Source organism: Gobio gobio (assembly GCF_949357685.1).
Source record: "Gobio gobio genome assembly, chromosome: 3".
NCBI classification, from domain to species: Eukaryota; Metazoa; Chordata; class Actinopteri; order Cypriniformes; family Gobionidae; genus Gobio; species Gobio gobio.
In genome coordinates, this window is record NC_137099.1 from 24,278,882 (window position 1) to 24,294,441 (window position 15,560).

General features: G+C 38.3%; 1 protein-coding gene across 1 annotated transcript in view; it reads right to left on the reverse strand.

The window, feature by feature from the left end:
* zcchc7 (zinc finger, CCHC domain containing 7) overlaps positions 1–15,560 on the reverse strand; it is a 69,973-nt gene that overhangs the window by 23,787 nt on the left and 30,626 nt on the right. Inside the window, exons 3-5 of the mRNA XM_079812033.1 lie at positions 2,728–2,786; positions 2,415–2,552; positions 1,000–1,170 (exon numbers count right to left, since the gene is read on the reverse strand). Of these exons, the coding sequence (XP_079668159.1) occupies positions 1,000–1,170; positions 2,415–2,552; positions 2,728–2,786 (368 nt within the window). The remainder of the gene's footprint in view (positions 1–999; positions 1,171–2,414; positions 2,553–2,727; positions 2,787–15,560) is intronic.

Genomic DNA, 15,560 nt, shown 5'->3' on the forward strand with positions numbered 1-15,560 from the left:
ACATATCCCAAACATGTAACAAATATGTAAAAACGGTGATCTTTCATTATGAAGGTCTATGTTACAGCAAGCCCGAAACCGGAAAGTAAATGGACCGGCTGATATTTGTCAACTCTCAGAGTTCATTAACAAATGCTACATAGCAGTTTTTGAGACTGCTGTAATTATAGATTATAAGCATAATTAAAAGTCATGTTGTGCTGGCGGCGGAAGAATTGTTTGTTCAGTTAACCAGTAAGATCAACTAAGCTCTGTATTCCGTATGTACTACATATTCTAGATTAATCAACTACTAGAAGTCTTAGAGGGATGGTGGGCATTGTGATTGTGATCATGTGATGTGAGAACTTATTGGAGTTTAGATAATCAGAACAACTTCTTACTTTGACTAATAGAATGCCGCAGAATATCTTGCAGCAGCATTGTTTAACTGCACCCGAATCCTAAATGTGTTTGTTTGTCATGTTATGCATGAATGGGGCCAATTCCGTTTCAATTAAAACTATGCCAAAATTATATTAAAACGGTTTCCAAATCACAAGACAACAGAAGATGAACAAACTTAACTAGCTTTTACGGTGAGGGAATGTGTTTTGCGCTCAAAAAAAAAAAAAGCTCATGGTGTGAGATGCTAAAAAAACAAACAAGCAAGGTCAGATGGTCAGAGATGCATGCAAGAAAAATGACCCAGACCCATCCCTAGTTATAAAATACGATTCCAGTCTTTGTTTTTGCAAGCTATATCTTTTCTCTTTCATCTCTCCTGCTGTTTCTAAAAGTCACTCGTTTCTCTTCCTCCCCCATTTCTATCTCTCTCGGTGGGGTTGTTGTTGGGGGTGACGAGTGGAGCGTGTGTCCCACTCACAGCCTGTGAAGCGTCTGTCTTAATGAGAGAAAGAATGGCCCAAGAGATAGATACACACACAAACGAACAAGTAGCACACAATGCAACACAATACACTCCGAAACAAACACACCCACCCAAATAGAACTACTCACGTCAATGAAGTGTCCGTTCATGCCACAGCGGTGGCAGCATTTGTGCCAGTAAGCTTTCTCCAGACAGTCATCAGCGTTGTGGCCAGGCAGCGAGCAGTTAGAACAGTGACGGTTCGGACAAGTCCTCAGTAAGTGTCCCTGAAGCCCACATAATGAGCAGCACGGAAACTTCTGCTCATAAACACACATACACAAGTTCACAGCAAGTCACAATATGTACAACTCTGACAGCGAGAAAACTTATTTTAAGAATGATCTTTAATCATTGTAAATCTCATTGAAGATGTGTAATAGTAATACTAATCTAACTGCACTAAATACCTCAGTTTCCACAGCTATTTTGTGCAAAACAGATTAAATTGTATTAATGGTCACACAAATAACTTAAAAAAGAGGAGTAGTTTTAAAAGAACAGATATTCCTCACATTTGAATTGAATTGAGAAGAATACTTTTCAAGCTCGTTATAGTTTATACCAGGGTTATTCAACCCTTTCTCTTCAATGCAAATGCTTATCATTTTTGTAGCATTTTATAGCATAGTTTGTATAGCATAGACATAATAGTACGGTAACAATATACAAAACAAATTTATTCAGACACCTTCAGTATTTTCTCACATTATCCCAGTTTATTCACTATAGTTTAGAAAATGGTAATAAAATATGACAAGAACTCAGAGTCAAACTGTGTCAGAACAAACTCATATTGATAATGTCAGATAACTTTGATAGTTAATACCATTGCAAGTCAACCAATTACCAAGCAATGCTTAATTTTGTTCAGTCTGTGGTGTAAAAGGTCGCATTAGCAATTAAAGAAAAAACACTTAAGCAAAACATGGTCAGGTCAAAGTGTCTGAATAAGTTTGCTCCCAAATGTTACTTTTACTGGTAGTCCACTGTATGAAGAAATCAGTTTATTTTGCTATCCTCACTTACATACATGAACTATGATTTTTTTTTGACTGCATATATCATGATATTCTTGTGCATGATATGCATTTATTTGATAAAAAAAACAACATTATGAAATATTCTCACAAATTAAAATACCTATTTACAATTTAAATATATTTTAAAATGTAATTGCTATTTTTGACAATCCAGTAAATAAAAAAATTATATATTGTCAATATATAATCACAGAAAAACTCAAAAATGCTTTTTCATCCTAGTTTATCTTGACCTATAAATTGTGAATTTATCCAACTGTCTGACATGTGAAAAACTTGATTCTGATTGGTCAATCGCAGCATTTTGAGACAGTGGCTAAACTCTATAGTTGACAGTTTCTTGGCTAATCCGGTACTATATGTGTCAGCACACTCATTGAGTGGAAATGAGAGGATTTGGACCTTTGCTGTGGGGCAGGTGACTGTCGTATAGTCAGAGTGAAGGGTGTATAATGATGTACCTTGGGTGTGGGGCAGTTTTTGGAGAGATGGCCGGTCTTTCTGCAGTTGCGACACGTGATGGATTTTTCAGTGTAGTAACGGTTTGAGACGCGGTTTGAAACACGCCTCGGGCCAGCCCCTTTATTATAGATCTGAGCCTACACACACACACACACACACACACACACACACAAAATGGTAATCACCTCCTATGAAAAACAATCCTTTAAAATAGCAATTATTTTCTTTTTTTTAAAGTAACTGTAGAAATGTTATAAAATACCAGTATTATCTATTTTATTAATTTCAGATTTGACAAAAATGTAACATTACCCATTTATCCTTTTCCGATACAGTCCAGTTTTGTATATTCCCTCCATCATTTGCATGTTCTACAAAAAAAGATCAGCATATGAGAAAAACAAACTGAAACCATTAACATGGAATTAGATAAAACTTCAATAAGAGATTGTATGCGATTATGTGTGTGTGTCTATAGTACAAGAGGCCCACTCCCCTAATTTGACCTTCCTTTTTTAAAGATCATTCTCAAGAGACAGAGACAGTTACTACAGCAATACACAGCTGCATGTCAACACACACAGCATTAAAATACGCCACACACACACACACACACACACACACGTTTTTTTTTTCACTTTATTAGTGAGAACATTGCATAGACTGCCATTGATTTTATATCAGGTTAATTATATTTTCTATGGCCTAATCCAACCCATACCCCTAAACATAACCCTCACAGAAACGTGCAAAACACTAGATTTCATTAATAACATGCTTTGGCTGATTTATAAGCCTTTTAAACTAGTCAGGACCATTAAAATGCCCGCACTAGTCAGTTGTCATGATATTTCACTATATAAGTAAGCCACACCTGTACATAGATACCAAAAAAAAAAAAAAAACACACACTGAAAAGTCCACTGAGTCCAAAGTAATGAAAATAAACAATACAACTCTCTGGAAAACGACCAGAGCTGACCAGGGTCCTCAAACTACTGATGCTAGTTTAGCATGTCACATTAACTGTACTGAAAAATGATATTGATTCATGAAACAGAACTTAAATTCATATTTTCACAGACAAAAAGAAACATTAAGAGAGACACACACGATTACACATATATGCAAACTAATAAAAATGGTAGTTATGAAAACAAACCTTGTGCGTTCATTAACTTGTGTGTGTGTGCTTTTTAAATCTACGCACACAACACGTCGCAACAATGCCCCCAAAACATCCCTGAGGACCCCAAGTACAATAAACAGGAAACATTTCCTTTAATCCTGATGCCCCCCTTCTGTCTCTCTCTCTCAGACACACACACACACACACACACACACACACACACACACACACACACACACACACACACACACACACCTCCGTGTCTCTACGTGGGGGAAATGCCTCGTCAGTCACGGCCCAGCAATCACACAAAGCCAGAGAAAGGAGGACCTCACTATGGTAATCCTGCCAGGCCTATTCACAATGACAAACGCACACACCAAAGATACTATAATGTAGTTCTCATATGAATATTAGGAATGTTTTCATAAATCCACCTAGTTTTCTTCAAATAAAATCACCTTTATACACTTAAATAAAATAGTGTGTAGTTTTTCCAATTGGCATCTACACAAATTATACACCACCACCAGAGGGAGCGCTAGAGAGCAAGCCATAATCAACATCACAAAAAACCTTGCGCTCACCATACAAGCGAGACCGAGATGGAGGGATGAAAACTAGAGCAAGGGAGGGGGGAATAGCAGAATAGCGACAGATGCTACTTGTACGTCTCATAGGTATGCTAATTAACATAGAACCAACAAATAAAAATAAGAGGTGTGCGCGCAGGGTGCAACTTCATCAGTGTGTGTGTGTTTTAATGAATTCCAGCTGACTAATAGTCTGAGAGAGAAGAAAGCTGGCGTGCGCCCGGCCACCGTCGTTGGGTCCATGGAGAACAAAACGGATGTGTAGGAGAAACTAATTAACCATGAACACAAGCTCCCATTAGAGAGAAAGAGACTGAGATACTATTCTGACTTTAAGAGTACTCTGTGTGTAGGGAACAGGCCATGTGAAGGCGTATCTCAAAACACAAACTGTCTGGGACTCTCCGAGTGTTTCCTCTCACAGCTGAATCACAGTCCTGAACTAAACTGCTACTAAAACTTGTTAATGGGATCCTCCTTGGAAAATTCATTTAGCCAGTTCTAAAGTGAACATAAAGCCACAAAGAATACCATAGTGAACATAAACTACCACTCAAAATGTTGTGGTTGTTAAGATTTTCAACAGGGCAGCATCTGTTTGCTCAAAATATAGTAAAAACATTATAAATAATAGTTTTTTGTTTTAATATATTTAAAAATGTTATTTATTCCGGTGATGGCGACGCTGAATTTTCAGCATCATTACTCCAGCTGTAACATGATCCTTCAGAGATCACACTAATATGCTGATTTGATGCTCAAGAAACATTCCTTATTACCAATGTTGAAAACAGTTGAGCTGCCTAATATTTGTGTGGAAATCGTGATACATTTGTTTTCAGGATTCTCTGATAAATAGAAAGGACTCCTTAATTTAAAACATTTTTGGAAAAACTTTTGTAACATTTAAATGCTGTCAATGTAATACATTTTATTTATTCATGCATGTAACACTGAATAAAAGTATTCATTTATAAAAAAAACTAAGTATTTCACAAATAATTACAAAGAAGTGGCAAGTAACAATTAAATGTGAAATTAGTAGAAAGACTGATTTTTTTTGTGTAAAATGTACTCCAATAATCTTTGCTAACTTCAAAAATATTTTTATAGCATGTATTGTAATTTGCTACATGATTCATTAAATATGTGCAGAAACAACACAGAAGATTGTGATTAATAAATTAATGACACGAAAGTGGTGTGGCATAATGGCGTATCGATTATTTTTTTTTTTTACTATGCTGGTTGAAAGTCTTTTCACATCCTGATAGCATTCACTAAGTTAAGTGGTCTAAATGTATTTATATGCATACCGTATTTTCCGGACTATAAGTCGCACTTCTTTTTCATAGTTTGGCTGGTCCCGCAACTTATAGTCAGGTGCGACTTATATGTCAAAATTAATTCATACTGACTGACAAGAATAAACATTTAGCTACGTCTACAGCCGTGAGAGGGCGCTCTATGCTGCTCCTGTAGCCTACCCCTGAAAAAAAAACTGAAATATTTACTTAAAGACAACTGAGAAAGACTGAACACAAACAAAATGCCCCCCAAAAAGAAAATCCTATTCTGCAAATTACAAACTGCAGGTAGTAAAATATGCAGCCGAAAACGGTAATCGAGCAGCAAAAAGAAAGTTTGGAGTGAGTGAGAAACTTGTGAGGGACTGGCGAAAAGCAGAGGTTACTTTAACTGTAATGAAGAAAGCAAAGACAGCAAAGAAAGCTAACCGCGGACTGAAAGCAAGATGGCTAGAGCTGGAGGAACGAGTCCACAGATGGGTGCTTGAAAAACGCTCTGCCGGGAGAGTCTCAGCTGCGCGAGACAAACGGTGCCAGTGTGGGCTCCCACTCTCCGCACTGCTTCTGCCCTGCCAACGCACTGCTTGCACGTGCGGTGTGAAGCTGGCGTTATAGTCCAGTATAATGCGACTTATAGTCCAGTGCGACTTATATATGTTTTTTTCCTCTTCATGACGCATTTTTTGACTGATGCGACTTATACTCCGGAGCGACTTATAGTCCAGAAAATACGGTATATATTTTCTGTGGGAGGCTTAGCAACATAAAATGTTCATCCAATCATTGCATTCGGTCCGAATGTCCTACCTGCATGTCAACATGTGTATTTTTAGACCTCCGTCCATCTTGCTTGCGCAGTCATCAACGCATTTCATGCTATGCAGAGATAGACAAACGTCCGTCACTGAGCACTGTAACCGAAACAGCTGCCACCTTTTACAGTTCCTATTGAACCAAAACACAGAGTTTATGCTGCGTTCACACCATAACTACTGTAATTTGGAAGAGATAAAAAAATATGATGTTATACGAAGCGACTCGAATTAGTATTAGTATATTAGTGACTCGAATTTATGCGTTTCAATTTCAACATCGAAATTAATCTGCAGCAGTCAGGTCAAGTTCGGGCAAGTTGGGCAACTTCCTGCCTGGAAGTTTTTAGTATGCTTAGTAAAGGCCCAGATATACTTCAAGCGAAATCGAAGAACGAACTGTTGTGCCGTGATTTCGAACAAAATCAGGCCGAAGCAAAGTTCATTTGGAGTTCGTTATGGGAGTTCAAAACAAATTGCCAAAGCAAATTTTCTGGAAAAGTTGTCGGTTAAACACCTTTGTACTACCATTGGTCAGTTGCGATTACATAATAGGTAGGTCTGTGTGGAGGCTCCCCCTTCTTTCACATGAAAATTAATTTGGCCTGTTCAGTCGAAGTCAGAAGTTTGCGAGTGAAAATATCAACACACTAGAGAGCCACTTTATAGTAGAAAATGAAATAGTCCTTCTGATGAAACATGACAATGACACTGTTTTGTCATGTTTAATATGGTAAAGATGCTTGATTTTAAGCTATCTATTGTATAAAGCAGGGGTCTCCAAACTCGGTCCTGGAGGGCCGCTGTCCTGCAGAGTTTAGCTCCAACCCCAAATAAACACACCTGAACCAGCTAATTAGTGTCTTACAAGGCCCTAGTTAGACACTGATTAGCATGTTCAGGTGTGTTTAATTGGGGTTGGAGCTAAACTCTGCAGGACAGTGGCCCTCCAGGTGCGAGTTTGGAGACCCCTGGTATAAAGTGATGTATAAATAAATGTTACGTGACGCACTGAAGTGCCGTAGAGCTTGTGCAAACATAACCATGTTGCTATGATCAGATGCTTTTCTTATGCTTTATAAAAAAAATACTTGCCATTTTCTCAATTTTGTTGTGTGTTTATTTTGTTATTGAGAGGAAAGCGTACAGCACATATTTACCCAAACGTCACTCTCATCAGTGTGGGTGGCATCGGATGATAGCCGGCGGTCACGTATTCCGAACTTTGTTTTACCTCTAAATGATTATGAAATAGAACTTTGCCATGAGTATATCAGGGACTTAAGACCTTAAATAGCTGGTTCAAGTGTGTTTAATTGGGGTTGGAAATAAGCTTTGCTGGACAGTGGTCCTCCAGAAGAAGGATTGGACACCCCTACTTTAGAGCCACAAGGCATTTAGGTCCAAGTGATTGTCTCAAAACTGCCTGGTAGCAGATCTGAGCACCCAAGTGCAAGCAAATATGGCAGTTTTGAACTGCCTTTGAGATGAAAAAGAATGCTAACAGATTTCCTCTAGGGGATTCTTTAGGCTGATGTGTGCAATACCACCATTGTTGTCTCACACAGTCAAACTTTTGACTATTGGTATAAAATTTGGTCTACTTTGTTACTTATAGTTTGCTATTTTTGCATGCACTATGCATTTGAAGGAATTTGAGGCTACCACCATTGCATAAGGCACTTGTAATGAGATATATTTCCAAATGAAGCAGAATATTTAATGAGAACAAAAAAGTGGGACGGGACTTTGATTGATTGGAACTGATTGGATCATTAAAATTGGGTGTTCAATACCATAACGGAGCTAGACCTTGATGTCATTTTGCAATCAGTTGTGGAAACTCTGCCAGCATCTACATTTTGACCCAAATTTGAAAGCTGAAGGTAGGGGTGTGCGATATTTATCATCTTCGATAACATTGTAATTGTTGTTTTAATGAAATGTGAGGTGACATTATCGAGTATGTCACAACAGAAACACATCTTTAGAGTCCAAAAGCATTCACTGCGCTATTAGAATGCAGTTAGAATGCCCTAACAATTAAAGTAATGTGTTTTTATATTTCTAACATATTGATAGTTAATATATAGTAATATCACACCAGCAGGAGCGCAATTGTCCTGAATATTTTACATGTGTGATCACAAATTTGATATTGATTTTATACACCAGTTCAACAGACAAGAAGTTAATACTCAGAGTATTACATTTTAGACACAATATTGTCTGTTTTTGCTCTATTTCGCAAACGAAAATAGTTCCAAAAAAAGCCGGAGCAGATCATTTTTGTACAACACTGTTTTTACGAAACAAAAATAAAGAAATGTTCAGTCCTTCCATTAAGACCGGAAAAGTAATCCATAATTTGTCAAGCAAGTTTGAACTTCTGTTTACCATATTTGTGCACTATGCATGTGGGTTAATACATTTTTATATGTAAATAAAAGCTTAAATTAAATCTGTTTATTATATAAAGCAATCGTGTTTCTTCAGAAGACTTTGATTAAACTGTTCGATTCATATGGATTACTTCAACCATGTCTTTATGCACATTTTGAAACATGGTTTTGGGGCAATGGACAGAAATCTGGTCCATTAAAATATCTTTCTTTGTGTTTTGAAGATGAATTTAAGTCTTATGGGCTTGGAACGACATGAGGGTAAGCAACTGATGACAGAATTTTCCTTTTTGGGTGAACTAATCCTTTAAGTACGTAAAGGAGGTCAATTTTGATTTCATGCTGACTTAGTTACTTCAGGTGGACTGTACCTGTAAGGAAGTGTACTGTAAATCATGTTAGCTAAATGATTACTTGCTTCAAAAGGAATTTTCTACAGCTATATTTGGATAGATCTGTTGTCTTATCACAAAACGGAGAATCTAAAAAACCTCCAGCACATAACATCCCCTGCTGAACCAATGACACAAGTATCAATCCTGAGCACCTCTCTGCACTCGTCTCCCTTAACAACCTCCCTCAAGTGTAACCATTCAGCCTTCTACAGCAGACTCCCCAGCACAGGGAGGGGGAACAAGGGACTGAACCCTGAAAAAGCTGATCAAAGCCTCAAGCAGGCCCCGCCGTTAACCAGTTTTGGGGGATGCAGGCCCTTTGTGCGGTGCTGTTGACTTCTGCCACTGGGCTGGCGGAGGGGACAAAGAGAGCGGAAGAGAGGCCAGCAGTCAGATTAACACAGCCATACATAACAATGGAGCCCGAGTGTGGGCGACCCTGTGTACCTTTGTGTGCGAGGGTGTCCGTTTAAGTGAGGGAGAGAGGGAAGGGAGAAGTTGCTCATGTTCAGCCCTACTTTTGGTTCTTCTTGCAGGGCTCAACAATATAGATGGTCTGATGGCACAGGATCAGTGCAAGTGTTTTGGGACAGCTCATAGAACTATCACTTGACCTACTTGGCTAGCATATACTACTTTTCAAATGGTTAATACTTCAATTCAATAAGAATGCATTAAAGGGTTAGTTCACCCAAAAAGGAAAATCAGCCCATGATTCACTCAACCTCAAGTCATCCTAGGTGTATAATGACATTCTTCTTTCAGACGAATAAAATCGGAGTTATATTAAAAAAGTCCTGGCTAATCCAAACTTTATAATGGCAGTGAATTGTCGTTTTAGAAGTCCATAAAGGTGGATCTATCCATCAAATAACTGCTTCACACGACTCCGGGGGGTTAATAAAGGCCTTCAGAAAGCAAAGTGGTGAGTTTGTATAAGAACAATATCCATATTTAAAACTTTATAGATTAAAATAACTAACTTCATTGCCGTACGCAATTCGACTTACGGCAAAAGAGTAACCCCTGACGCGATGTATACTAACTAACTAACCAACTAACTAACTAACTCAAGCCCCTCTTCTCTTATATCGAAATCCTTATATCGAAATTCATCTTGTTTTAGATTAATTCATGACTGGTGTTTTGTTTTGCTCTTTCCTCTGCGCTTCTGCGTCCGTCAGTACGCGTGTATGCGTCAAGGGTTTCAAGGGTCAAGACTGTTGACAGTAAAGACTGTTGCATTGCTACCAAAAATAGCCATTTCAAATAAATGCTGTTCTTTAGAACTTTCTATTCAAACAATCCTGAAAAGCATGGTTTCCACAAAAATATTAGGCAACAACTGTTGTCAACATAAATCAGCATATTAAAATGATTTCTGAAGGATCATGTGATACTGAATAGTGGAGTAATGGCTGCTGACTGTGCTGAGTAATTTCAGCTTTAAAAGTCATTTACATTTTAAAATATATCAAGCAAAAAAGTTATTTTAAATTGTCATAATATTTCACAATATTTTTTGATCAAATAAATACAGCTTTGTGAGCATAAGACTCACAAAAACATTTAAAAAAATTTTTTTAAACAATACAGACCCTAAACTTTTGAAAGATAATGTAGGTGAGGTTTTATCAAAACTCTGAAAATGAAAATGTCTAAGTATCAAACAAATCAATAATATTTTACAAAATATTCAGAGCAAGGTTATAATTTTCAGCTTATAAATAAAATATAAATACATAATATAAAATAAATATAATATATAAATACATAAAATATACAAATGTTTTATTAAAAATAAAACGCCTCAATTCTCAATTTTTTTGTGCAGGACCAGTCAAAAGAAAAGGCATACTAGAATGTCAGAGGCAGCCAAAAAAAGAAAGAAAGATTGTTTAGCCTTTTATTGACTAAATCAGTGGCAAAGGGGGTCCGTTGTCTCTTGTCAATAGTGAAGTAATGTATGAAGCACAGTTCTCACAGAAGTCACTTTAAAACCAAGCAGCTTTATGTTGGGCACCACAGCAAATCCATGTGACCGATTTGAACCTGTTGTAAAATCTATGTGGGGAAATCATTCATGAAATTCCTGATTGTGTGGATTTTGCCCGGAAATGTAACGGCATGTATGGTCTGTATTTAATACTTAAAGAAAATAAATGAATCTAGTTTCATTTATGCAATTTAATTCAGTGTTTTCCATATAACCCTTCTTAAAGACTAGCACAGCATTATTTAACTGACTTTCCCCCCCTCCACACTGGTTTAATCTATTTCAGATAAACCCGCCTCTAAATGGCACGCAAAACGAACTGTGCCTGGTTGCTTTCTCTCCCTGTCTAAGTGGGCGTTTCTTGGCCAGAATAAGCAGCAATGTGGACCAGAGCATTTTGCCATTTAGTCAAAGGTCTGGCTATGCGAGACTAGCGACAGAGAGAAAGGTAGATGCCCCACAGAAGGGCAGACATGGGGGGTCAGTGGCCCTCACAGACCCCCTGACAAATACTTGACATGGACCACGGAGCAAATGCATTACGTCCCTATTCACCCTGCCTGGAGCAGACCTTAATCCAATCAAAGAGTGATCAAACACACACACACACACACACACACACAGCGTTCGCGCCTGCTTGACCAAAGGCATGTCTTTCTCTCCTCCTGGCCAGCCATTCTCCTGTTCCTCCACTTCCTTCATCAGCTAAATAATCTCCTTGCTCATTCTCATTTCCTGTCGGAATCCATCCCTCCAAAACGCTTTCATACCTTCTGCGCAGCCCTTTCACTCTCTTCATTATTTTTATGGCCTTTTTGCATTTTTATGGAAATGCTCGTTGAGGGAGGACAGGAAATGAATGGGGGCAATGAGAATAAGAAATGTTGCGATCTGGATTCAAACACTCATTACTCACACAAGCCCCAACCGCTAAGCCACAACTCCATCCTCTATGTTTCTTCATGGCATTCTTTATTCGACAACATTGTCTTTGTATCAGTGAGTGTGAAAACCAAACAGTGTGTAACAACGCCACACTTCAAAGACAAAATACACACAGAAGGGTACCTCACTACAAGAGACTGAAGATACGTGTGCTTACAAACATACTCGCTAGCGTTTCACACTCGACTAAATTCAAGCATCCGGTTGGATCACAAACAGAACATGTTGGAAGAGAGGACCAGGACATGAAATCAAGCAGAAAGAGACAGACATGTTGAGACAGAGATGAAATGAGAGAGATAGAGAGAGAGATCTCCCTCTCGGTCAATACATCATGTACAGGTCGATTATGGATTACAGTGGCACATTTCATTTCATTTCATGCTCAGTCTTCATGTTTGCAGCACTGCTGTGGAGTCCTGCAACATGGATTACACTGATATCTCTATTGCACACATACACACAACTTTAGCACCAAAACCCACCTTCACTGAATATGAACACACAAACAGTTTCATTGCAGTGTATGTTGCTGCCATCATATTGTTCACCCAAATCTGAATTGTCATTATTTACTCACTCTCATGTCATTCCAAACACTCATGTGGCACAAAAGTAGAATTTATTGAAGAATCATTACGCAACCCTTGCCAAAGGAGAACCATTAGTGATCAAGAGCTTTGAAGAAAAAAAAAAGACAACTACAAATAAAAGTTCTTTAATGGCATCAGTGGTTCCATAAAGAAGCTTTACATGTTTGAAAAAAACAATTTTCATATTATGTAAATGTTCTTCAAACTAAGAAAAAAAATATATTTTAACAGCTGTGCACTGAAAGGTTATTTGGGGAACCTAGCTCTTTTATGGCATCCCACACCCTTTTTTGAAACACCATAAAGTCCATGGAAATATCATAAAAGTAATCTACACAACTTTTAAGTCATTTTCCCCCATGATGACTTGGAATATGTTGGAATAAGTCTACATGACTGCTTTTATGTTAAATCAGCAAAGATGTTTGGAACAACAAGAGGGTTCATTTGTGGAATGATTAATAGAGAAATAGCTAGCTCATAAAATTACAGTTTGTATTTAGTTAGTATTTTTCAGACGAACCATCCTACGAACAGTCAGGCCCGGCACCAGAGGCCTGAGGGCTCATGGGCATCCCTGTGCCTCCCTACGGACCGTGATTCAACCGAGGAGGACACAAGTATGTGAAAACAATGGAAGTCCTCATTTGGACAGGCAGGCAAACGCATGTTAATGAAGATGTACAGTAAGGATACCCCCAAGTCTGCCAAACAATCTGACTATCAGCCCATATTACACCAACTCTGCAGGTACGACACGATACTGGGGCATGTGGCCAAATCGGTGCCCCTACCCACCATTCGGCATGGCACACAGTACGTGCTGCCACGCTCCTGGCATTCCTGACTTCTCGTTTTAAGGGGGAGGTGGGGCAGGTGGCCAAACCTGTCTGTCAACGTGCCGTTGCCTCTTGCAACCCAGTGGGGGCCCAATTACTGCCCAGCGGGGCGCGGTATGGCAACAGCATGGCAACCACACGGCAACCATACGCTCCAATCAGAGTGGCAGACGGGTAAGTGACAGGAGATAAGGGAAGAGAGTCACATGGGATTGAGAAAATCACATGCACACACTCACCAGGACTCTTTGTACTTGGTAATCTGATGTCAAGTTAAAAAACAAAAACAAAGCCTTCAACCAATAAACAAACAAAAAAATACAGTCCATCCAGGAGTTCACCAAAAATGTAAATCTGCCATCATTTACTCACCCTCCTGTCGTTGCAAACTCGTATGACTTCCCTTCCTCCATGGAGCACAAAAGGAAACATTCTGAAGGATGCTGAAGCTGCTCATTTCAGAACAGTGACCAGAGGCTTACATCCGAAATCTTAACATCTAATTTACAAACTTAGCTATATTCCACATTATAGCTCTCAAATCTCATTCACGTTATTTACAACATAATATTTTCAGCTTCAGAAACCTCTGAATAGATTGTTTTTTATTTATTTAATATCATTATTATTAAAATAATTCTAATAAGTTAATGAGGTATAATAAGTACAATACGTGTAATATTTAGAAGCTTGATAACCTCTGGTCACTGTAAACTTTTGTTTACATGATCAAGAACAGCTTAAATTTGTGTTCCACGGTATAACGTGAGTCACAAGGGTTTGGAATGACATGAAGCTAAACAGTAAATATGCGAAGCTAAACACGAAGCTTAACGAGACATTATGCACAGAACTGTTATGCACTGTAAAAAGCTATATGATTTTGAATGCCAGTTATATACAAAACACACCGGTATATTAAATGTGTATGAACTCTAAATTTAACATCCATTTTCAGTCATTAATCATTAGACTGAATCCTGTAATGTTAGAGAGAGATGAAAAAGACATTAAACCACAAATAATGACGCAAATAACATACTTGATGTAACGTGCACTGATAGAAACAGCTTGTGCGCACAGGCACGCTCTCAGTCTCGCTCAGTCACTCGTCACAGCGCTAGTCTGTGCAAACCTGCTTTAAGAGTCCACCTGAGAAATATGTCTACAGCTTGCCCTGTCATACAAATGATAACAGGAATGTGACACTATGTATATGCTTAGTTATTAGTGATTGACTCATGTTACTTAAACCTGAATAAAGAGGGTAAACAAGTTATAAATACTACAGATTTGCCAATGCAGCAGCTTTGGAGCTAGTATTGGATACATATCACTAATTTCTGAATGTGTGTGAGATGCTAAACTAGTCATAACTTTCCAGTGTGTCACAATGTTCTATATATATTCCAAGACATGTATTTCAAATGTAAACAGTCCGTAATTTTACAGTGTGGTGCATTTTGCTGGAGCATAGGGTCTGATTTTTGTAAAAGCATGGAAAAAAGGGGGGTCATAAATGAATATTCGGGCCGCAATCAGCTGACTTTAGCTTTAAAATATTGGCTAGCTTCTCAAAATAGCAGTATCAGCCTTACATTATTTTGATCAGAGCACCACTATATGTTCTGTATGTATCCTATCTCCAAAAGAACAATGAATAATCAGACTCCGCCTGTAGAGTCTCCACAGATTGCAGTTAGTTTTAAAGAATGTTTTAATTGAAATTGACCCATGCCCATCACAAACACAACAAGCTGACTTAATATTCTAATCTAAACCTTTAGTTTTCCTTTCGAATCCACATACGCACAAACACATGAGAAGGAAAAATGCAATACTTAATAAAACCACGAGCTTGCGACTTCAATTTCATTCTGATGAAAATTCTCCTCTGGGAGTGTTTTTCTATCAGGCTGAGGGGCAGATCGACTTTTCATGATTGTTATTATATGAAAAGAGATAAACACCATCATTAATCGGCTACATTCCCTTTCCCTTATCGCCGTGATAGAAGGAGAGGAGGGCTTTTCTTTCTCCCATCCAACCCACACTGTAATTAGGCCTCCCTTTCATTCACTCACTCACTAAAACGTGAACGCGCACACACAGACACACAGACGCAAGGGATGCG